We start from the raw sequence: 25,546 nt of genomic DNA, 5'->3' as shown, positions 1-25,546 counted from the left end.
TATTTTTTATTATTTTTTCTATTGAGGGTTTTTTTCTTTTGAGGGGTATTTTCTTTATTCAAGGATGTGAAAAGTCAGTGTTGAATGTAACCTGTAACATTAAAGGAATGTGTTTACATTTTAATTTTATATTTTCCTTTTTTAACCTATTTTTTTTATTATTTTTTCTATTGAGGGGTATTTTCTTTATTCAAGGATGTGAAAAGACAGTGTTGAATGTAACCTGTAGCATTAAATGAATGTGTTTTAATTTTATCTGATGAATGCATTTTCTTTTTATGTCATATTCAGAAAAAAATTCCTTATACAAAAGTATTGAACATGTATGGCACTAATCTTGTATGCAACGACACGATGGTTAGTCATTTTGTTAGCAGAATACATCCCAATGTGTGTCACGATCAGAAATTTAAATGTGTACAATGTTCATGCGCTACCTATAGGTAAAAAGTATTGTGTAATGATGTTTTCCAATAAAGAATGCAGAATATATTAATCTTACAATGTCATTTGTTTTATTTTTTATTTTTTTAAAGAGCCATACAGAAAAATGCATGCAACAATAATAAATTAAAATTGAACCCCCCCCTCAAGGTATTGGTTACCTCAGCGTACAACCACTTTTATTTTTATGCGTTGGTAACTTTCAAACTATTCATGCCATTAGCAACTCATCAGCTAATGCCTTGTTTAAACAGCGACAGTGCTTGTATAAACATACCTGAGGTGAAGGAATGACAAACTTTGCAGGTGACCTAAAAACATAAATGGGTACAGTTTAAAAAAACAAACAAAAAAAAACCCATGAACGTCACCGTCTAAAATACAACATCCTCACACAACAAAACCGAAAACCCAAATGTCTTCTTATTTTATAAACAGTCCTACAACCCTTTACACATGTAATGGTTGGGATTTTCCTCTGTGAAGTGCTAATATACCATACAGGTATCAATTCCTTACAAGCACTAAAATGTACATGTACTTGACTTCATCTGTTACTGTTTTTGGCATATGTTACACGGGTAGAGAACTAATACAATATTGGTTAACCTAGGATGTTTACACGTAACTATCTACCATATTGGTTTATAAGGCTAGAATAAAAAGAAAATATAATTAATTTCTCTCCATATACCCAAATCAGTCAACATGTCAACATGGAGAATCACATCAAAACATGTCCATTACTGAGAATACAGCTGTTAGAAGGTAATATAGGAAGTCAACACTGTAGCAATGACAGACGATGGCAGCTAACAATAAAAACTATCCCCCTATTGGTTTATAAGGTTAGTACAAAAGAAAGTAATCATGTGCTATCATAAAATACTGAAGAATGTGCCCTGGAAAAGGGGGACTGCTCTGAGTTTAAACATAAGGGAAGAACTGGTCTATACCAGACTTAGATTAGGTCACACAGGATTGAATGCTACTTTACTGTTCACACACCCTTGTGCTTGTGATCACCCATACTCAGTCACCCCCACAAAAAAAATAAAAAAATAAGTTATTTCATAGAAAAAGCTAAAACCAATAGTCGTATACAGTCGCTCTGCAATACACACTATACATGAAGGTTTCAATGTTCAGGTCTTGTTCAAACCCCTTTAAAAGATGTGTTAATTCAAACTTTATTTAACTTTAAGTTGGATTAATGTTGATACCAGAAACAGTAAGTATTATTAATGTGTACTAGAAGAAGAAAAAATAGCACATCACAAACATGATTTGTAAAATGTAGAACACAGGATAAATAGTGCAAATCATGCATTGTGAGATTACGGTGCTCTGTGAGAAACATCTAGATAAAGAGCAAGGGGAAAAGAAGAGCCTTGATTTACCTCCACATGTTGGAAAGGAGTCACTCCATTGACCGCCTGCTAAACAGTCATCCACTGCTTTCACGCTTAGTCTGCAGGCCGGGGGGCAATTAAATGTCAACTTTTCTCCTCTTGTAAGTTGATCACCTGGTTCAGGTCTGGCAAGTTGTAAGCCGTCTGATAGCCTTGGGACTTTACATTTTCTGTTTTTAAGAAGAGAATCTGTTTAATCAAGAGGTTTAAACAGTATAAACAGCAGTATGTTACAATTGCAGTTTTTTTTTCTTCTTCTTTTTTTCGATTGCTTAAGTACTATTTTAAAAACAAGGACCAGTTCTTTCAAAATGCTACATATCATTAGCACAAACACACACCCAATTATCAGAAAACATATGTTAGCTCGGTTAGCAATGATTAGCTCCGATTAGCGGTTAGATCCAGTTAGCTAGCTCCGTTATAAAGATATGGAGTGGTTGAGACTACCACGGGGAGGGGTAACAACCAGACTCTGATAAATGCGTTCGGTGAGCTTTCACAGCAGCGTGGCTGCGTTGTTTCAACGGTTTTATTAGTACAGTTAATCCCACGGCAAGACCAGCAGAAGCATGCTACTGCTAACGTAACGATAGCCTCTCTGTCTCTGAGTGTGAGTGCAATGTTGCCACTGTCATGCACGCGGCACGCAACTTCATGAGGGGAGGGAGGGGCTGGAGGCAGCTCCTCTGTGTGCTCTGTAAAAAATACACCATTGTATATACTGTATATACTATATTTTTACTTATTTAACTGTCTAGTAGAGTTCAAAGACAGTGTTTAAAAAGTGCAATCCACATATTTACATATGTGTATTACAGTAAATGATAATTGAATGTGAATACTACTAAGTGTGGTAAAGCTGCATATTTGTTTTTATATTTCTGCAATCTGCCCTTTAGTTTGTGTGATTTGTTTCTGACTTTCAAATGAATGTTTCCACCAGGTTTGGTCAGTGCTCAGTATACTACTGTGACTGAAGTAGTTAAATAAAAGATGTCATTCATATAAATTCCTGCATCACCTAATTTCATCATCACATACAGGCCTCCAGGAAAGAACAAGAATATTGTATTGTTCATACTATACAATGATTTATTGCTCGTCTTTGTTGAATAATACAGAAGACAAAGAGCTTAAAAAATAATCGCATATTGAATCGCAATATTTTTGAAAAAATCGCAATTAGATTATTTTCAAAAATCGTTCAGCCCTAGTTACAAGGGAGAAACCAAAATACAACATTAGCTAACCTAAGATGTTTACAGTTAACGGCAATGATGCTAACAGAATTGAGAAGTAGGCCAAACGGGGCTGTCACGACTAATTTAGTGATTTAAAAGCACACTGTTTCTAGCATATTGGCCCGTTACTGTGAATACCTCTGTTAGATGGTAATATAGGAAGTTGACACTATAAAAAGGACCACCTTATGGGCACTAACATGTAGGTGGGTGAAGCTCCCAGCTATGCTGCTATAACTTGCGACGCAGATAGGAAACCAGTACAAGCTAACTACTGATAACATAAGCACTCTGGTTCAGTGGATGTCAATCTTATTGTTTTAGTGAAGTAAATAGAAGGACAATGGACAGCTAACAAGCTAGTTAGTTAGCGCTCTAACATGCTAGTTAAAAATGACTGACAGAGAACGTTAGGTGACAGGTCAGTCAGAACACACTTGTCATAAAGTAAAAGTAACATTAGTGTTAGCCCCCCAATGCTAAAAGCATTGAGGAGCACACCAAACGGGGTTGTCCCCAGTATTTTGGTGATTTAAAAGCACCCTGTTTCTAGTAGATTGCCAGATTACTGAGAATACATCTGTTGAAAGGTAATATAGGCAGTCGATGCTATAACATGGACAGACTATGTCAGCTAACAGTAAAACTATCTCCTATATTAGTTTATAAGGTTAACACTAAAGAAAGTGAACATTTTACATTAAGATTTTGTTAAACCTGATCATGATAGAAATGGGTCATATGGCGAGAGCTTATGTGTTAAAGCAGCTTGTGATAAAGGTTTAGTCACAAACCAACCATTTAGATAATGTTATAGCTGTAGCTTCGTCTTAAATCTACTGGACATTACCTATTGAAACCAATAAATTCCCCTACAACATGATCTTTTAGTCTTAAAACTGATATAAATTAGTTAAACAGCCACAATGCCTTGCATCTCTCACTCCCGTAACTTATTGTTACACACACACACACACACACACACACACACATCAGTCTATATATTAAGTTAGCTAAAAACACATGGATAAGGACCTAATGATGCAAACTAGATAAAATATATGTCCCAAAATCGATTTAATTCATGAATGACTGAATGCATTAAATATCTTACAATATGCTTAAACAGAAGATAGCTTTTTAAATTTACTTACCACATGTATGCATAGTTGCAAAAACGCAGTCTCTTTCTTTCTTTCAAACAAAAATAATTAAAAAGCAAAAAACTCCAGAGGTCTTTGTTGAGGAAGGCTGTGAAAAACGAGGTAAAAAGTTAGCTAGCAGACTAGCTAAAATGCTCCAACAGCCTTTTTTAATTCATAAATGACTGAATGCATTAAATATCTTACAAATGCATTAAATATCTTACAATATGCTTAAACAGAAGATATGCTTTTAAAATTTACTTACCCCTTGTAGATGTTGCTGGAAAAGAATCCTCTTTGCTTTCACAAAAAAAAGAATTAAAAAAAAAAACAACACAGGCTGACTTTGTTAGGGAAAAAACGTGGTAACAAGCTAGCTAGCAGACTAGCTAAAAAACGGAGGATAAAATAAGTGATGTTGAGGATCCACGGTGGAAACTGCGTGAAATCCCCCTCCTCAGATGCCAAATGCAAAGTCACTAGGTCTGAGACCGCCTTTAGTTGCTGAAACAAAAGGACAATCCGTTTTAACAATGTATACATTATATCAAAATATTTTAAAATAGTAAATATAGTCGGTTGGATACAAGGGTTTTCTTACCTCGGCGTCAGCGGCAGAACCATTAGATACCGCGTTCAGGGAAGGCGAGGGTTGAACAGAGGTATGGCGGGGCCTTTTGGGCGGGAAGCCTTCTTGGGTTGTCTTTTCAACCTAAACATTACATTACATTATCAGAAAAGCCTTTTTAAAAATACAACACACTATTTTACTGTTTTTCTTTTCAACTCACCTCAACAGCTCTCTTCTTATGCTTAAGACGTCTATCCTTCGACCGGATCCTTTGTTCTCCGGGGGATTGTCTAGACACAGTACCTAATGACGCAAGCTAGATAAAATATATGTCCCAAAATCGTTTTAATTCATGAATGGCTGAATGCTTTAAATATCTTACAATATGCTTAAACAGAAGATATGCTTTTTAAAAGGTACTTACCACATGTATGCATAGCTGCAAAAAAACGAAGTCTCTCTCTTTCTTTCTTTCAAACAAAAATAATTAAAAAGCAAAATCTCCAAAGGGCTTTGTTGAGGAAGGCTGTGAAAAACGAGGTAAAAAGTTAGTCAGTAGACTAGCTAAAATGCTTGTTAAAAAGCTAGCCAGGTACCGTGGAACACGGAAAAAACGTGGTAACAAAGCTAGCTAGTAGACTAGCTAAAATGCTTTGTTAAAAAGTGAGCCGTGCACCTTGAAACACGAGGTTTAACCCCTACAAGACACACCCCTGCAGGGCGTTTTTACAAGTCACCAATAGCAAAACCCCATTTTTTAAAAGATCTAACGACCGTTTTTTATTTTAACACCTTTTTACTAGCGTCATAAGGGACAACCTCCAACAGCCTTTTTTAAATTCATAAATGACTGAATGCATTAAATATCTTACAAACGCATTAAATACCTTACAATATGCTTAAACAGAAGCTATGGTTTTTAAAAAAAAAAAAAAAGACTTACCCCTTGTAGATGTAGATGTTGCTGAAAAAATGCCGTCTCTTTTTTCTTTCAAACAGAAAGAATTAAAAAGCAAAATCTCCAAAGGGCTTTGTTAGGGAAAAAACGTGGTAGCACAGCTAGCCAACAGACTAACTACAAAATGCAGGATAGAAAAGTGAATAAGATAGCAGGTAAAAGGCTGCTATTAAAACGTTGTAATGCGCATTGCTGGAAAAATGCCGTCTCTTTTTCTTTCAAACAGAAAGAATTAAAAAGCAAAATCTCCAAAGGGCTTTGTTAGGGAAAAAAAACGTGGTAACAAAGCTAGATAGCAGCCTAGCTAAAAAACGGAGGATAGAAAAGTGAATAAGATAGCAGGTAAAAGGCTGCTATTAAAACGTTGTAATGCGCATTGCTTGAAAAATGCCGTCTCTTTTTCTTTCAAACAGAAAGAATTAAAAAGCAAAATCTCCAGAAACCTTTGTTAGGAGGGAAAAAAACGAGGTAACAAGCTAGCTAGCAGACCACGAGCTGTGTGCCCAGTCTCGACCGAAAAGAAATTGGTCAACGGCCGTCCAAGGTTTGACCGCGAGACTCTCGAGACTCGCCCACAGAAACGGCACCTAGAGACACCCCCCACAGCGCGAACTTAAGACTGAAGCAACGTCATTACGACCGCGAGATGTGCTCCCTGAATCGGACGCTAGAGCCATGGACGAGCCGGTAACGTAAGGATGCGCTACCCAGAATCGACCGCTAGAGACACACACGCTCCACGAACGTAATGATACGATGACGTTATTACGGCTGCGAGCTGCCCTCCCTGCATCGGCCACTAGAGACACGGCCGAGCCGGTAACGTAAGGATGCGCTACCCAGCATCGACCGCTAGAGACACACATGCTCCACGAACGTAATGATGCGATGACGTTATTACGCCCACAAGATGCAATACCCAGAATTGGCCGCTAGAGACATGCACGGAAGACGTGCACGGAGGTTCGACCAATCAGAACGCTAGAAAGACACGCGCGTGCCACTAAAACACACGTGCACGCGCATTGCTGCCAGGTATTCACGTGCACGCGCATTCTTGTACACTATATACTACTAAGAAGGATGTGATTCTAGAACGGAAGACATGGTAAAGATACATTTACATGAGATATACCTTTTAAATTTGAAAACATACTTACTTATACGTCTTTGGTCTTAATTTAGTACGTTTTTTTTTTTCGCTGTTCAATGATTTCTAATACTTTGTAGAAATATATCCTAAAACTGTATGATGAATAAATATATTGATCTCCTAGACAGTATATCACAATCTAATGAGCACATAGGAATGGGAACATACATGGGGTCTGACCAGGAAACCTGGCCATTTAAAATTGTGAATATGTAATTAAATGCAGGTCATTAAAACTAACAACAGTAAATCACACTAAAAAGCATCGATAAGGACCAATGGTAAAATATAATTTGAACGTCTGACAACAGCAATATCATATTATGCCAATTCACCTTAATAATTAATGGAAAATGGCCATCTGAAAAATGGTGAAAATATTAAAGAAAAATTCATTTTCAAGCAAAGTTGTTTTAACAGGGTCGTCCCCTTAGCCCCTCTTCTCTTTGAGCTTTTAAACTCTTTGCCATTGTTTGGAGAGTGGACAGTAGGAATTACCAGAAATGTTATGATCTACGGGTTTCCTTTTCCTTTTATTTTTTGCCACTTGATCACAGGAAAGGCTGTGGAGTCTTCAAATTCTATTTCCATTTTCTAAGCTTTTTCCCTACTTTTAAAATACAGACACAAAAGTAACTCCTTATGACAGTAACTTAAGACATAAAGTTAACTTCAAAACCTTGACAGAGTGGATTTGGTGTCCATCCATCTCTGTTGCATGAGGCCCAGGTAGCACCATCTGTGCTCTCGTAGCCTGTCTTACACCAATATATTGTAGTCTCACCCATTTCTAGTAATTATATACAGCTTGAAATAGATTTTTTGGTTTACTTCATGCCCTGTTACAACTTAGTAACTTACAATAAAGAGAAATTACCAACGCATTGCTGAAGTCCAGACAACACGTCATCATTACATTTGGCCTCTGCCCACCAGCCTTTGTTTGTGAAAAGCTTAAAACCTTTTATGAAACTTGGTGGAAGGGTGTAACACGGGGCAAAGAAGAATACTATATACTATATACTATATATACAATAGGGGGCGACATATTATTAAATTTGAAAGTTTACAAAATATATATGTGTATACATTAACATGAATACAACAAATCAGCCTATTCGTATAAAAAACATTGAACTTACACAACATTGAGAATTTATTTTACTAATCAAGGTAAGGTAGCCACTATGGGAGCCATTCACAGAAAGGATTCGCTGTACCTTCCACATTTATAAATTATATATGAATATCCATTCATTTTCATCCATCTGACCCAGTATAATAAGTATAACTCAATTTTGTACAATATATGTAGTAGGGGGTCCCTGCTCTGTCTCTCTTTCAGCTAAGGGGCCCTTGGCCTAAAAAACATTAAAGACCCCCTAGTTGAAAAAGGGACTTTTATTTCCTGATTTAGTTAGTGTTTAGTTCCTAGGACTTTTTTGGTGAAAAATAGCCATTAGAGTAAGAAAGATCGATCCTAACTGGACCAACAGCTTCTTCCTCACTTTCAAATATATGGATATCAACATTGATAGCTATATATACGAGAATAACTTCATAATACCTTGACAGAGTGGATTTGGTGTCCATCCATTTCTGGTGCATGTGGCCTGGGTAGCACCATCTTTTCTCATGTAGCCTGTCTCACACCTATATCTTTTAGTCTCACCCATTTTTGGTTGATTTCTCCAGTAACTGACATCCCAGGAATACACATGTTGCGGTCTTTCATTGCTGCACACGACCTCTAGAATAAGAGACAGACTTGTGTATCTTCAGTATTAAAGATTGATAATCATCATCACAGGTTAATGAACCATACACACACAGTAGAGAACAACAATCTCACAGTCTGTCTGTGGTTGTACCTGTGCATACTGGTCTGATAGTCCACTCTCCGTCCTCTTTGCACATAGTTACTACTTCCTGATTGTTAGAAATCCCGTACTTCTCTCCACAAATGACTCTCAGTGTCTCACCAGGTAAAAACCGATTTCTGGAAACAGATTCATACCTGGTTCCCTCGAGTGGCGGCAGTATCAGTCTACATGGTATTGCTGCATTTGTTGGGAAATGAAGCACATTATCTGTTAGCACCAATTTCCACTAGTCAGTGTGATATAACCAATACATTGCATTAATCAGTTTATACTTACGTTCACACGCAGGTGTGGGGGTCCACTCGGCTCTTATTCCTACTTTTGTGCATTTTGAGGGTCTGTCTTCAGTTGGTCTATGTAGATAATTACACATAAAGTGCAGGACATCATGTTCTTTGTACTCTTGGATATAGCGATCAGGCACATGACCATTTTCAATCGGAGGTACTGTACATTTAATCCCTGTTGAATAATACACACAAGCATTAATATTATTACCAATTTTCACGAAAAGGCAAATGATCAGTACTGATGAACTTCATTCGAGAATAAAAATATGTGCCTAGTTTAAACATTCAGAAGTAATTTTTCAAGCTTTTGCCAAATCCTGATGGAAGAACGGGCAAAGACATATTTCTTTTCCAATAATAGCTTTAAATACATTGGTTTGTTTTTCTTCAACTGAAAATATACCGTCCAGTTCGTCAACTACTGACGCTATAGTGGTGTCAACAGAAACTTCTGCATCAGCTGCAGCCATTAACTCTGTTGGTTGGTATGATGTTAGACTACATGGTGGTCATGACGTGGTTAGTGCTTGTGTTTGGTGTTACTAATGAGTTGCCAGGTGATTGGTTGCTATGGTGTTTTATACATGTATGCATGCACCTATGCATTTTGGAGGTTGGCCACTCCACTCTCCATTTTCATCACAATACAACTCTGCTGACTCAGGATCTGACAGGACTTCACTGTTGGACTTGCAGCTGAACCGAACTACATTGCCATAGGTCGCTTCCTCTGGGTCCCCATTCACCTGGACATTACTGTCCACATGAAGCACTGGGCACTGTTGGGCTGGAAGCAAAAATATGATAAAAAATAAATAAAGTGGATAACAAAAAAACTTTCAAATGTATCAACCTATAAAGCAGGACATCGTGTTCTTTGTACTCTTGGATATCGCGATCAGGCACATAACCATTTTCTATCGGAGGTACTGTACATTTAATCTCTGTTGAAGAATACATACAAGCATTAATATTACTACAAGTTTACATTAAAAATGTAAATGAACAGAACTGATGAACCTGATTCAAGAAGAGTAAAATAATGTACCTTTTTTAAACATTCAGAGGTAATAATCATCGATAACAGCTTGAATTCTATGAATTCCTAGTTTTGTCTATTTTGAAGGTCTGGCTTCAGTGTGTATACATGTAGGATTACACTTAAAGTGCAGGACTATAGGTATAGCATGACATTAAGAAATTTGCTTTTCGTAATTGTTGAAAAGCTAAGTACATATTTGCGACCTTTCCTCACTGGTGGATAAAAACGTTAAACTGGGATTGCATTGATTTTGGTTTTATTTACCCAGTGTGGATTGGCTCAGCTCACTTACAGCAACTCTCTGTTGCACATTAACACCTGTCCTGGGAGATTAACCAATGCTCTATACTAGCCCAGTCTTGTGCCATTAGCCACTGTGTTTGGTGTGATGCGGCCATTGTCTGTTTAAATTAAAATGAGAAGTTGTGTGCTTTGGGAAATAAAGACTTGACATGGCTTTGATAATCATTTGGAATCAATTTTTGTCCTAACTTGCAGCCAGCAAATACTGCTCAAAAGTCCTCATCATTATTTCAATATCGTTATTATTTCTAGGTGTATATATTCTTTTTTATGTATTTATTTTTTGCTGTGTTTGTATTCGATGACGGTGTTGCTGATAGAGTATTGTACATTGTCTCCTGTGGGCGTTAGCTTCATGTGACGTATAATGGTAATATGTAAATTGACACCATATCATGTTTTATTCATCATTTAAGTTCAACACTGTAAACCCCATAAAAATATAAAAAATAAGTCCTCATTAATATGTTGTATTATACAATAACAATAACCTTATACAGTGATGTCACTTTGCTTAAAGCTCCCATTCATGCTATAGTGTATTATTGGTTTATAAGACATTCCATTTCAGAAAACTAAGTATTTATAATCAGTTATGATACATCAGAACAGTTCTCTATAACTGGCTAAAGTTATGGTAGTCATTATGATGTGTTCTGTAACCCAGGACTCAGACTCTTCTTTTAAACACTGTTGTCACTTTGGCATGGAGGTATAAAGCATTAACTTATAATACATAATGTCCACCACTTACAATACTTTATAAACCTTGTTAGAAGTTGTCATGATTCTACAAATTAAAAAACATTTTTTACACAGCCTTATGAAATAATTATGTCTTCTAAATGTGTTTATGATGCATTATAGACATGGCATTCATAGAAATTGGTAACATAGATTTTCTTTTTAAGCTGGTGTCTTAGGCCCCTAGCATCAACTGACAAAAAAGTATGTATGTAATGTATGCATGAGTGTTGTTTTCTAACGGCAGTAAAACAACAGAGAAAATGGACCTAAAATCTGACATGCTTACCATTCTGTTGTAAAGATGAATCACTGTTCAGTAACAGGATAAAAAGCCAAAGAAGGTGAAAGAGTCTCATTGTGAAGATCCAGGAACCGCTGTATTTAGGAACTACACTCTTTGAGGCTGAGGTAATGTTTTTCCTCTTAGAGTTAGTCAGATTGCAGTCTGTCTGTGCAGTAGAAATGACGTTTGCAGTGAAACAGTCTCACACCCCCACCAACACACACACACACTCACACACACACACACACACACACACACGCAAGCATGAACACACGCACGGCTGTCAACCCACACGCACGCACGCACGCACGCACGCACACGCACGCACGCACACACACACACACACACACACACACACACACACGTATTTACACAGTTTCCCAAAACAAGGAATGAGATTATAAATGTAAATAAATCCAAAAAGCATTTTCCAATATTGGTTTAATTTAGTATTTATTAATTTCAGCTTTCAGACATGGATTTACTTGGGTCAAGGAATCAGGGTCAGGAATGCTTATAAAATAGAAAATAATAGAACATTTGACCACCAGGCTATCATTAAAGACCACAAACAACGCTGTAAATCTTGGTGTAGTCATGGACTCAGACCTTCATTTTAACATCCACATTAAGATGAGATACAAAATCAGCCTAGTATCACCTTACAGTAAGACTGTATCAAGCATTAAAGGACTTATGTCTCAGCTAGATTTAGAAAAACTTGTCCATGCCATCTTTAACAGGCTTGACTACTGTAGTCTTGTTTTTAAATGTCTCTTAGAAGAGATCACATCACTCCAGTTCTCAGATATTTTAACTGGCTTCCCGTTTGTGAAATAAGTTATTTTAAAATACTACTGTTGATTTATAAAGCACTGAGTGCTTTAGGGCCAAAATACATTTCTTTTTTATTAGAATTGTTACAGATAACATCACTAGAATATACAACAATACAATATATTTTCTCTCTGGTTAATCATTCACACGTTTGTCCAACCAGCTCATGTAACTTCCAGTCCACTGAAGCTTTTACTGGCAAGAGGACAGGGTCATCACACCATCAGAACACCCACACAATCAATGGGTGGCTCAGTGGGTCTTCCTTTGGTACACCTGATCTCAGGTTCATTACTATGGGCTTAATATGGGCTTCTGGTCATGGCTCAATTTGAATGCACTATTATGTTTCCTCATGATATCAGTATTTATCGTGCAGGATATAATGGACACATTTTGTTAATGGGAGGAATGACTTTAAAAGCACACTGCATACATACTAGTGGGGGAAAACATACACATATCCTTACCAATGCAACATGTCCATTACATTTAAATCCTGCATCTGAAATCAACGAGGTGGAGCTATTTTGATCTACTTTATGTTGGTAGTTTACTTCAGTGTTTCCAAACCTAGGGGTGGGGCCCCTCTACAGTATCACAAGATAAATCTGAGGGGTCGTGAAATGAAGAAAAAACTAAAGAATTTATATAGCTAATTTCAACTCTATACGCTTTAAACAGTGATTGGAAACCATCTAAGAATTTAGAAGAGAAATTTCTCTGAAATGAGGCAAGGAGTCCTCAGCTAGACTGCATTTTTTATACGGTGCCATAAGAAACCGTTCTGTGTGTTCTGTATTAAATGTTGTGTTGTTGTGTTTGTTATGTACGTGTTATGTTATGTTATGTGTCTTTTTATTTATGTAGCCTGATGTTGTTTACCTATGTCAGGGTTTTTCCTGGCTCAGAATGGGCCTTTTTTTGGGGGGGGGAACGACGACGACGAACGAACGAACAAACAGTAAAGGCAATGAGTCTGTGCTACCTTATTTGACAGAAATCTATGCATTTACCTTTTATTTCTGACGCTTTTACAATTTTTAAATGCACTTGTTTGCTCCCAAGTTGCAGCTCTTTAGAAACACCTCTAAATGTAACAGAAGCATGACAACATACAGTACATTCTGCTTATTAAGCAGGTAAAAGTTACCATATTCCCCATCTTTATTAAATGTTAGTATTACAATTTCTATTTGGCACTAAACATAAACAATTTACTTCAGGTCATGACTTTTTAAAAAGAAAATGATAATAATGATATAGCTTTATACTTGAAAAAGAAATGTTGAGGGGTCGCTCACCTGGTTAAGCATGTGCCCCATGTACCTAGGCTCAGTCCTCACTGCAGCGGCCCAGGTTCGAGTCCGCCCCCGAGTTGGCCCCTTTGCTGCATGTCGTCCCCCCCCTCTTTCTACCACCTTTCCTGTCTTCATCTGTCCTATCAAATAAAGGCCCAGAAGCCCCAAAAATAATCTTCAAACAAAGAAATGTGGAGTTTTACTCATAACATGGAAGGCTACATATGTGGAGGCAGAACAGAGACAGAGATCAAGTATGTTTTATTATAATGTTCACAGTTAAAGTGGAGGATAACTCTGCATGCTCTGTAGATTACTTTCAGATGACTCTCACTGGCAGGTAGGCAGGAGAATCACACCACCATTACACCTCTGACGCATTGCCACTGCACCAACTAGTACTCCTCTGGCACAACTGAACTCAACTATTTCATCATGAGTGAAAAATGTACTGTCACTAGATTTTAAAGTAATGTTATGTTGTCTATAGACGTCTTCATTCACAATACAGGGTTCTGCAAGAGACAAAGGACAAATAGCATTTTGTTAATAGCAGGAATGACTGTAAAGCATGCAAACGTGTTGGGTGATACAGTCTAGGGCGTAATTTCCACTCGGGACAGGGGGGACATGTCCCCTCCACTTTTCAAACTATAGTTTGGGACCCCTCTATGGGATTCAAATAGAAAACGTTTTTTTGGTGGTGGACCGCCACACCCCTTGTTTTGTGTCCCTCCCACTTCTCAAACTAAAGGTACACCCTTGGATACAGTTGAGACTTTATTTCAGCATTGAACTAAAACCTTAATCATGACACTGACTACTTAGAGGGCTGGTGGTTGAACTACAGTAACTGGCTAGCTAATCGCTAACAGGCCAGTCAGTCATAATAGCTCTCCAAGCTTCTTTATTTACTCCCTTATCCACCCCCCACCTACCTAGAATTTACAGTGTTTAAGATTACTGATAATTTAATTTAATAAAGATCTCCAGAAATAAAGCTTTCTGTAAGTTTGTCCCATAACTGTCTGTCTCATTGTCTCCATTTTTATAATTTGAAGCACTTTGTGTTGCATGACTTTTTTAATAAAAGGTGCTATACACAAATATAGTTTGATTGATTGATGAGAAGAACTGTAACTTACTGAGGCATCTCATCTGTCCGGTCCATTCACCGTTGATGCAGGTTCTGTGAGGCCCACCCTCCATGGTGTAGTATCTTTGACACATGAATTCAACCCTTTCTTGATGGCTGTAATTACTTTTCACGGTGTACTTGATGTCTCCATCTGTGAGAGGTGGTGGACTCCCACAGCCTACACTCTCTAAAAAAGATATGGGTACAAGTTAGAGGTATTAGATTGTGGCACAGTAAACAGTAAATTACACTGAAAGGCACAGAAACGTTGCCTGGCTCCGCCCTCCTACGTACTCCCGCTCAATTTTCATTTTCTTTCAGTACGTCGTCTGGGTTTGCGGTATATTCGCGGGTTTTCTCCATGGATGTATTAAGAGAACGGTTTTCTCCGGCCAATCTTTACCGGTCCAATCAGCGAACAGAGGGAATGGCTGAGAACGATGACGTTGAGGTCGTACGCTAGTTTGAGTTGTAGTTCCGTAATGGCGGAAAGACTGAGCGAAGCCATTCGGTCCGCTGTGGCAACGATGTCAAATATCCAGAAGTTAAAGCCCGAGAAGAACAATCTTTGCTGAGTTTTGTTGGTGGCCATGATGTTGTGGCCCTGCTCCCCATGGGGTTCGGGAAAAGTTTGATTTTCCAGCTCGCTCCGTTAGTGGTGAAGGAGTTGGCTAAGGCGAACACTAGAGATGCTAAGCCGACGTCACGACCAAACGTTAGCGATTGGTTATGGCAGATCCAGAGTGGCTCTGGGCAGATCCAATAGTTTTAAACTTCAACAGAGTACCTGCCTTCAAGGAAGTTAACACTTGTTAATGGAGAGTGGCCAGACTCTCTGTACAAATGAAATGTACGAGAGTCTGGTAGGAGCAGGCTAACAGAAAGGGCCAATTGTGAAATCAATTTTAAAGTCTGGCCACAACAATATCAGATGCAAATTCAGCATGGATAATGGCAATCTGATAAAATGGTTAAAAAGATAAAAGTAACTCTGCTAGCATTCAAGAAATGCAAGCAAACTTGTTTTAGGGACCTGAACAGGGTCATCACCTTAGCCCATCTTCTCTTTGAGCTTTTAAACCCTTTGCCATTGTTTGGAGAGTGGACAGTAGGAATTACCTGCAATGTTATGATATGCAGTTTTAACCAGACCACGGTAAATCTTAAAACTTTTAGTTATACTACAAACATTTTTAAGTTTTAGGATTATAAATTGCATATACATATTTCCTGTAAAATCTGGTTTCCTTTTCCTTTTATTTTTTTGCCACTTGATCACAAGGAAGGCTGTGGAGTCTTCAAATTCTATTTCCATTTTCTAAGCTTTTCCTTAAAATCAATACATTGCATGCATTTAAAAAACAGAAAAGCAATAACAAAATGTGCCAACACTGAATTTGTTGTCCTGTAGGTCCTTACCTGTACACGTTGACCTCCCAATCCAACCATCTCCTCCACAGGTTAGAGTGAATTCTCCTTGATAACCATCCTTGCAGCGATAACCGACCTGTTCATTGTAGCTGTATGTCTGCTTGTTATTGAGAACAATGTCTGCCTCTTGCAAATTCTTTCTGTCGCATGTTATTTCTAAAAACAAAACAAAGCAGACATGTACACATCAAGTGTGTTCTTACATCAGCAGTATGAAAGACTGCTTTCAAATAGTTGGAAACAAAAGATTTGTCATATAAAAAGGCTGGTCTCCAAGAGAAAGAGAAGCCTTTATTGATCCCCAGAGGAGACATTCAGTTGTTGCAGCAGCACAAAGACAGAAATAAATACAGATAACTAGGGATAGTAAGATAAATAAGGAGTTATGGTACCTCCCCTTGTCTCATCTCAGATCTTGTAGTGCTCCAGAATGAGCACATTAATATGGAACATTAAAATGAATGAGAGCTAACAAGCTGTGCAAAACCTCAAAACTTTTATATATTTTTTTATTTTTATTTTACCGTTACTGCTGTTGTTTAGAAAACTCAAAATTACAGATGATGTGTGACTATTACTCAGTGATTCATTTCCAAATAATCCGTTTAACAAAATACATTATATTGTGGTGTAAGCATGACTACTGGATTTGAGATTGACTGGGAGAATTTGTTGTCCTGAACCGCCTTACCTGTACACCTTGGATACCCAATCCAACCATTTTCTCTACAGGTTAGAGTGAATTGTCCTCGATAACCATCCCTGCAGACATAACCGACCTGTTCATTGTAGCGGTATGTCTGCTTCTATCCTCTGATAATATCTGTGTTCGGGATATCCTTTCTGTCGCACGTTATTTCTTAACCCTTGTCTTCCCTTCAACCTTGAAAAAAACTTTTGACACTTTGACGCCTTTTTTTTCACAATTGTTCTTGCTTTTTCCAACGTTTTAAATTTTTCAATTTTTCTTCTACACATTTTCAGCGCTTATTTCTACGTCCCATATTTTCTGATATAAAACAAAAATTTGAAACGGGTCAATGTCAGTTTACATTTTATTGCTGCATTTGTTGGGAAATGATCACATTATCTGTTAGCACCAATTTCCACTAATCAGTGTGATATAATCAATACATTGCATTAATCAGTTTATACTTACGTTCACACGCAGGTGTGGGGGTCCACTCGGCTCTTATTCCTACTTTTGTGCATTTTGAGGGTCTGTCTTCAGTTGGTTTATGTAGATAATTACACATAAAGTGCAGGACATCATGTTCTTCGTACTCATGGATATAGCGATCAGGCACATGACCATTTTCAATCGGAGGTACTGTACATTTAATCTCTGTTGAATAATACACACAAGCATTAATATTATTACCAGTTTTCACAAAAAGGCAAATGATCAGTAGTGATGAACTTCATTCAAGAGTAAAATGATGTGCCTATTTTGAACATTCAGAAGTCATTCTTTCAAGCTTTTGCCAAATCCTGATGGAAGAATGGGCAAAGACATATTTCTTTTCCAATAATAGCTTTAAATACATTGGTTTGTTTTTCTTCAACTGAAAATATACCGTCCAGTTCGTCAACTACTGACGCTATAGTGGTGTCAACAGAAACTTCTGCATCAGCTGCAGCCATTAACTCTGTTGGTTGGTATGATGTTAGACTACATGGTGGTCATGACGTGGTTAGTGCTTGTGTTTGGTGTTACTAATGAGTTGCCAGGTGATTGGTTGCTATGGTGTTTTATACATGTATGCACGCACCTCTGCATTTTGGAGGTGGGCCACTCCACTCTCCATTTTCATCACAATACAACTCTGCTGACTCAGGATCTGACAGGACGTCACTGTTGGACTTGCAGCTGAACCGAACTACATTGCCATAGGTCGCTTCCTCTGGGTCCCCATTCACCTGGACATTACTGTCCACATGAAGCACTGGGCACTGTTGGGCTGGAAGCAAAAATATGATAAAAAATAAATAAAGTGGATAACAAAAAAACTTTCAAATGTATAAACCTATAAAGCAGGACATCATGTTCTTTGTACTCTTGGATATCGCGATCAGGCACATAACCATTTTCTATCGGAGGTACTGTACATTTAATCTCTGTTGAAGAATACATACAAGCATTAATATTACTACAAGTTTACATTAAAAATGTAAATGAACAGAACTGATGAACCTGATTCAAGAAGAGTAAAATAATGTACCTTTTTTAAACATTCAGAGGTAATAATCATCGATAACAGCTTGAATTCTATGAATTCCTAGTTTTGTCTATTTTGAAGGTCTGGCTTCAGTGTGTATACATGTAGGATTACACTTAAAGTGCAGGACTATAGGTATAGCATGACATTAAGAAATTTGCTGTTCGTAATTGTTGAAAAGCTAAGTACATATTTGCGACCTTTCCTCACTGGTGGATAAAAACGTTAAACTGGGATTGCATTGATTTTGGTTTTATTTACCCAGTGTGGATTGGCTCAGCTCACTTACAGCAACTCTCTGTTGCACATTAACACCTGTCCTGGGAGATTAACCAATGCTCTATACTAGCCCAGTCTTGTGCCATTAGCCACTGTGTTTGGTGTGATGGGGCCATTGTCTGTTTAAATTAAAATGAGAAGTTGTCTGCTTTGGGAAATAAAGACTTGACATGGCTTTGATAATCATTTGGAATCAATTTTTGTCCTAACTTGCAGCCAGCAAATACTGCTCAAAAGTCCTCATCATTATTTCAATATTGTTATTATTTCTAGGTATATATATTCTTTTACATGAATTAATTTTTTGCTGTGTTTGTATTTGATGATGGCGTAGCTGATAGAGTATTGTACATTGTCTCCTGTGGGCGTTAGCTTCATGTGACGTATAATGGTAATATGTAAATTGACACCATATCATGTTTTATTCATCATTTAAGTTCAACACTGTAAACCCCATAAAAATATAAAAAATAAGTCCTCATTAATATGTTGTATTATACAATAACAATAACCTTATACAGTGATGTCACTTTGCTTAAAGCTCCCATTCATGCTATAGTGTATTATTGGTTTATAAGACATTCCATTTCAGAAAACTAAGTATTTATAATCAGTTATGATACATCAGAACAGTTCTCTATAACTGGCTAAAGTTATGGTAGTCATTATGATGTGTTCTGTAACCCAGGACTCAGACTCTTCTTTTAAACACTGTTGTCACTTTGGCATGGAGGTATAAAGCATTAACTTATAATACATAATGTCCACCACATAAACCTTGTTAGAAGTTGTCATTTGTTGGGAAATGAAGCACATTATCTGTTAGCACCAATTTCCACTAGTCAGTGTGATATAATCAATACATTGCATTAATCAGTTTATACTTACGTTCACACGCAGGTGTGGGGGTCCACTCTGCTTTTATTCCTACTTTTGTGCATTTTGAGGGTCTGTCTTCAGTTGGTCTATGTAGATAATTACACATAAAGTGCAGGACATCATGTTCTTTGTACTCATGGATATAGCGATCAGGCACATGACCATTTTCAATCGGAGGTACTGTACATTTAATCCCTGTTGAATAATACACACAAGCATTAATATTATTACCAGTTTTCACAAAAAGGCAAATGATCAGTAGTGATGAACTTCATTCAAGAGTAAAATGATGTGCCTATTTTGAACATTCAGAAGTCATTCTTTCAAGCTTTTGCCAAATCCTGATGGAAGAACGGGCAAAGACATATTTCTTTTCCAATAATAACTTTAAATGCATTGGTTTGTTTTTCTTCAACTGAAAATATACCGTCCAGTTCGTCAACTACTGACGCTATAGTGGTGTCAACAGAAACTTCTGCATCAGCTGCAGCCATTAACTCTGTTGGTTGGTATGATGTTAGACTACATGGTGGTCATGACGTGGTTAGTGCTTATGTTTGGTGTTACTAATGAGTTGCCAGATGATTGGTTGCTATGGTGTTTTATACATGTATGCACGCACCTATGCATTTTGGAGGTGGGCCACTCCACTCTCCATTTTCATCACAATACAACTCTGCTGACTCAGGATCTGACAGGACGTCACTGTTGGACTTGCAGCTGAACCGAACTACATTGCCATTGGTCGCTTCCTCTGGGTCCCCATTCACCTGGACATTACTGTCCACATGAAGCACTGGGCACTGTTGGGCTGGAAGCAAAAATATGATAAACAATAAATAAAGTGGATAACAAAAAAACTTTCAAATGTATCAACCTATAAAGCAGGACATCATGTTCTTTGTACTCTTGGATATCGCGATCAGGCACATAACCATTTTCTATCGGAGGTACTGTACATTTAATCTCTTTTGAAGAATACATACAAGCATTAATATTACTACAAGTTTACATTAAAAATGTAAATGAACAGAACTGATGAACCTGATTCAAGAAGAGTAAAATAATGTACCTTTTTTAAACATTCAGAGGTAATAATCATTGATAACAGCTTGAATTCTATGAATTCCTAGTTTTGTCTATTTTGAAGGTCTGGCTTCAGTGTGTATACATGTAGGATTACACTTAAAGTGCAGGACTATAGATATAGCATGACATTAAGAAATTTGCTGTTCGTAATTGTTGAAAAGCTAAGTACATATTTGCGACCATTCCTCACTGGTGGATAAAAACGTTAAACTGGGATTGCCTTGATTTTGGTTTTATTTACCCAGTGTGGATTGGCTCAACTCACTTACAGCAACTCTCTGTTGCACATTAACACCTGTCCTGGGAGATTAACCAATGCTCTATACTAGCCCAGTCTTGTGCCATTAGCCACTGTGTTTGGTGTGATGGGGCCATTGTCTGTTTAAATTAAAATGAGAAGTTGTCTGCTTTGGGAAATAAAGACTTGACATGGCTTTGATAATCATTTGGAATCAATTTTTGTCCTAACTTGCAGCCAGCAAATACTGCTCATTAAGTCCTCATCATTATTTCAATATTGTTATTATTTCTAGGTGTATATATTCTTTTTTATGTATTTATTTTTTGCTGTGTTTGTATTCGATGACGGTGTTGCTGATAGAGTATTGTTCATTGTCTCCTGTGGGTGTGAGCTTCATGTGACGTATAATGGTAATATGTAAATTGACACCATATCATGTTTTATTCATCATTTAAGTTCAACACTGTAAACCCCATAAAAATATAAAAAATAAGTCCTCATTAATGTGTTGTATTATACAATAACAATAACCTTATACAGTGATGTCACTTTGCTTAAAGCTCCCATTCATGCTATAGTGTATTATTGGTTTATAAGACATTCCATTTCAGAAAACTAAGTATTTATAATCAGTTATGATACATCAGAACAGTTCTCTATAACTGGCTAAAGTTATGGTAGTCATTATGATGTGTTCTGTAACCCAGGACTCAGACTCTTCTTTTAAACACTGTTGTCACTTTGGCATGGAGGTATAAAGCATTAACTTATAATACATAATGTCCACCACTTACAATACTTTATAAACCTTGTTAGAAGTTGTCATGATTCTACAAATTAAAAAACATTTTTTACAAAGCCTTATGAAATAATTATGTCTTCTAAATGTGTTTATGATGCATTATAGACATGGCATTCATAGAAATTGGTAACATAGATTTTCTTTTTAAGCTGGTGTCTTAGGCCCCTAGCATCAACTGACAAAAAAGTATGTATGTATGTGTGTTGTTTTTTAACTGCAGTAAAACAACAGAGAAAATGGACCTAAAATCTGACATGCTTACCATTCTGTTGTAAAGATGAATCACTGTTCAGTAACAAGATAAAAAGCCAAAGAAGGTGAAAGAGTCTCATTGTGAAGATCCAGGAACCGCTGTATTTAGGAACTACACTCTTTGAGGCTGAGGTAATGTTGTAATGCAAGCATGAACACACACACGGCTGTCAACCCACACGCACGCACACACACACACACACACACACACACACACACACACACACACACACACACGTATTTACACAGTTTCCCAAAACAAGGAATGAGATTAGAAATGTAAATAAATCCAAACAGCATTTTCCAATATTGGTTTAATTTAGTATTTATTAATTTCAGCTTTCAGACATGGATTTACTTGGGTCAAGGAATCAGGGTCAGGAATGTTTATAAAATAGAAAATAATAGAACATTTGACCACCAGGCTATCATTAAAGACCACAAACAATGCTGTAAATCTTGGTGTAGTCATGGACTCAGACCTTCATTTTAACATCCACATTAAGATGAGATACAAAATTGTGGTGTCTTAAATAGTAATGCTGTGATGCTGTATGAAGAGGAATCCGCCGACACTGTTCTTGATTATAAAAAGGTTTATTACAAGCAAAGATTCAGCATCAATTTTACAAACTCCTGCAGAGAGCTTGGAGAACGACCAACCCAAATTCTTCCAAAAAGTCGTTCTCTCTTTTCTTTGTATGAACAACGTATATATCCTATGCATTGTATCAACATAGGATGTAATTTTGTAAGTATATCATTGGATCAGGTAACTAGCTAATCAATGCCTTTTATCTGGCACAACTCCAAAAAAGGTCTCTTCTGTCTTGGGGGGACCTCTACTCATGTTAACAATTTCCAGATGTTCTCAGTAAATGTAGAGTAAAGTTCATGCATCCTCCTTATACCAACTCTTAAGTCAAAGTGTATAGAATGTTATCGAATGTCAATATACCACAAAATCAGCCTAGTATCACCTTACAGTAAGACTGTATCAAGCATTAAAGGACTTATGTCTCAGCTAGATTTAGAAAAACTTGTCCATGCCATCTTTAACAGGCTTGACTACTGTAGTCTTGTTTTTAAATGTCTCTTAGAAGTCCTCTAAAGACCAGGAGAGATCACATCACTCCAGTTCTCAGATATTTTAACTGGCTTCCCGTTTGTGAAATAAGTTATTTTAAAATACTACTGTTGATTTATAAAGCACTGAGTGCTTTAGGGCCAAAAATATATTTCTGTTTAATTACAATTGTTACAGATAACATCACTACAATACACAACAATACAATATATTTTCCCTCTGGTTAATCATTCACATGTTTGTCCAACCAGCTCATGTCACTTCCAGTCAACTGAAGCTTTTACTGGCAAGAGGACAGGGTCATCACACCATCAGAACACCCACACAATCAATGGGTGGCTCAGTGGGTCTTCCATTGGTACACCTGATCTCAGGTTCATTACTATGGGCTTAATATGGGCTTCTGGTCATGGCTCAATTTGAATGCACTATTATGTTTCCTCATGATATCAGTATATCATGTATCGTATCAGTGTATCAGTATCGTGCAGGATATAATGGACACATTTTGTTAATGGGAGGAATGACTTTAAAAGCACACTGCATACATACTAGTGGGGGAAAATGTACACACATCCTTACCAATGCAACATGTCCATTACATTTAAATCCTGCATCTGAAATCATCGAGATGGAGCTATTTTGATCTACTTTATGTTGGTAGTTTACTTCAGTGTTTCCAAACCTTGGGGTGGGGCCCCTCTACAGTCCCACAAGATAAATCTAAGGGGTCGTGAAATGAAGAAAAAACTAAATAATTTGTATAGATAATTTGACCTCTATACGCTTTAAACAGTGATTGGAAGGAAACCATCTAAGAAGTTTAGAAGAGAAATTTCTCTGAAATGAGACAAGGAGTCCTCAGCTAGACTGCATTTTTTTATACGCTGCCACAAGAGAAAAAAAAGGTCAGGAACCAGTGGTTCAATCTTTAACAATATGTTGTATTGTATGAGGTTATGTAATTTCCTAAGTAAAATTTTCATCTGAAGAGTAACTTATAGACTTATGGAAATAAGGTATGGAGCTGATGATATTACAGCAATATTTCCCTCTGAAATGTGGTAGTAGTAGTAGTGAAACTGTAAAGTAGCATCAAATGGAAATAGTTAAGTAAAGTAAAAGTACCTTCAAACAGAAAATGTCCTTAGTTACTTTTCAACCAGTTACAGTTGACAACGTGTGTCCAGCATCGGGGAGAATACTATTTATTTAGTACCTGCTATACTGCATACCTCAACTCTTATTTATTCAAATGTTTTATTAAAAGTATGAAAAATAAATCCTTAAAATGCAAATGGGCTTAAGAGCATTGCAGGCCTGACTAATACATACAAAGTAGTGTCTGATCTACTTAACTAAATGCTTTAATAAAACAATACATATGAAAAAAAAAACATGAGAACATGTATGTTTTATTTAAACTGTTGCAGTAGGCCCAGAAGATCAGTTAACAACTGTACTTCTTGTTAATCATTTACATGTTTGTCCAGTCAGAACATGTTTATCACATCCAGTTAACTAAAAACGTTTACTGGCAAGTGGGCAGGTTCACCACACCATCAATACACTTCGGACGCATGGACAATGTGCCGGTATGTCTTCCTTTAGTACAAGTGAACTCGATAAAATCATTATGGACCATATACAGCTTATCGAAATGACCATATCTGGAGGCAATATTATATCTGTTCATGAGCTCTCTATCCACAGTACAGGGTTCTGCAAGAGATAACAGATAAACAGAACTTTATTAATAGGGAATTACTTCACATCATACCCCATGTATAAGTATTACTTATCTTGGATAAAAAAATATATTTAGAGTTGACATCTGAATATCAGTAATAATAATAGTAAAAATAGTAATAATCAGTTTGCTTTGTTACAATACTCAACATACAGCGCATTACTGGCCAGCAAACTGTGAAACAGATAAGAATTTTGTATACCTTTTTTAGATAGGTTAGGAACCTCATATTACGTAAAAGAAATGCAGATACTGCACTTTTCCTCTAAACAATCTTCAAAGGAAGACACAATATCTACAAAACAAATGTGTTCTTTCACCTCTCTTGTCCTGTTTTAAAGGAAAATTATTATTTTGATCATATACAGTCCGTAGTTATAGGGATCAGATGTATTTCTGTATTATTTAAAGTATATTGAAATCAATATTCTACAATTTAAATAGGTGATTTAAAGGTTGTTTACTCATATCACGTCACATGAATTTCACTAGAGTCAGAAGCTGAGATGTTAGTCTACTGTTCCTGCTACTTTGCTAAGATAATGGACTTTTCCTGTTTTTGTCTGCATCATGATTACCTTCATCAGCTGCCATATTTATTTATTGACGTGGAATAACAAACTTAAAATGTTTCTTCAAAATTGCTATTTTTCAACTAGGCTTAACATCCAAGGGGAAATTTGTGAGTACATTTAGCTTTAGCTTAGGCTAGTCATGGATATCTCATCAACTAGTTTTGACTTGATATATATATATATATATATAT

The 25,546-nt window shown here is 36.9% G+C and overlaps 2 protein-coding genes and 2 long non-coding RNA genes across 7 annotated transcripts in view; 1 reads left to right on the top strand and 3 right to left on the bottom strand.

Annotated features, from left to right (window-relative positions):
* Window positions 1-18,302, top strand: part of LOC116038096 — a 50,189-nt gene extending 31,887 nt beyond the window's left edge. The window contains exons 3-4 of the long non-coding RNA XR_004102016.1: window positions 6,296-6,301; window positions 18,218-18,302. This is a non-coding gene — a long non-coding RNA (uncharacterized LOC116038096). The remainder of the gene's footprint in view (window positions 1-6,295; window positions 6,302-18,217) is intronic.
* cfh (complement factor H) overlaps window positions 1-25,546 on the bottom strand; it is a 120,735-nt gene that overhangs the window by 51,900 nt on the left and 43,289 nt on the right. The window contains exons 17-18 of the mRNA XM_031282290.2: window positions 16,171-16,338; window positions 8,495-8,677 (exon numbers count right to left, since the gene is read on the bottom strand). Of these exons, the coding sequence (XP_031138150.1) occupies window positions 8,495-8,677; window positions 16,171-16,338 (351 nt within the window). The remainder of the gene's footprint in view (window positions 1-8,494; window positions 8,678-16,170; window positions 16,339-25,546) is intronic.
* The window catches only part of LOC116038094 (complement factor H-like), a 65,205-nt gene that overhangs the window by 12,817 nt on the left and 26,842 nt on the right, over window positions 1-25,546 (bottom strand). For 2 of the 3 annotated variants that reach the window (XM_031282292.2, XM_031282295.2), the window contains one exon: window positions 24,497-24,752. The exons of the other annotated variant lie outside the window; for it this stretch is intronic. In XM_031282292.2, the coding sequence (XP_031138152.1) occupies window positions 24,562-24,752 (191 nt within the window). In that variant the 3' untranslated portion in view covers window positions 24,497-24,561. Of the gene's footprint in view, window positions 1-24,496; window positions 24,753-25,546 lie in introns of those variants that run through there. 3 annotated transcript variants of the gene reach the window in all.
* On the bottom strand, window positions 17-6,289 carry LOC116038098. 2 transcript variants are annotated; one of them, XR_004102018.2, is made up of 7 exons: window positions 5,241-6,289; window positions 5,037-5,132; window positions 4,847-4,957; window positions 4,511-4,749; window positions 4,255-4,351; window positions 1,845-2,026; window positions 17-755 (listed from the first exon to the last, which is right to left on the bottom strand). It is a non-coding gene; the product is annotated as an uncharacterized LOC116038098 (long non-coding RNA). The 2 variants fall into 2 exon arrangements; XR_004898788.1 differs by having other exon boundaries at window positions 17-2,026.

Source organism: Sander lucioperca, chromosome 11 (genome assembly GCF_008315115.2).
Source record: "Sander lucioperca isolate FBNREF2018 chromosome 11, SLUC_FBN_1.2, whole genome shotgun sequence".
Taxonomy (NCBI): Eukaryota; Metazoa; Chordata; class Actinopteri; order Perciformes; family Percidae; genus Sander; species Sander lucioperca.
This window is presented reverse-complemented; position numbering and strand designations above follow the sequence as displayed.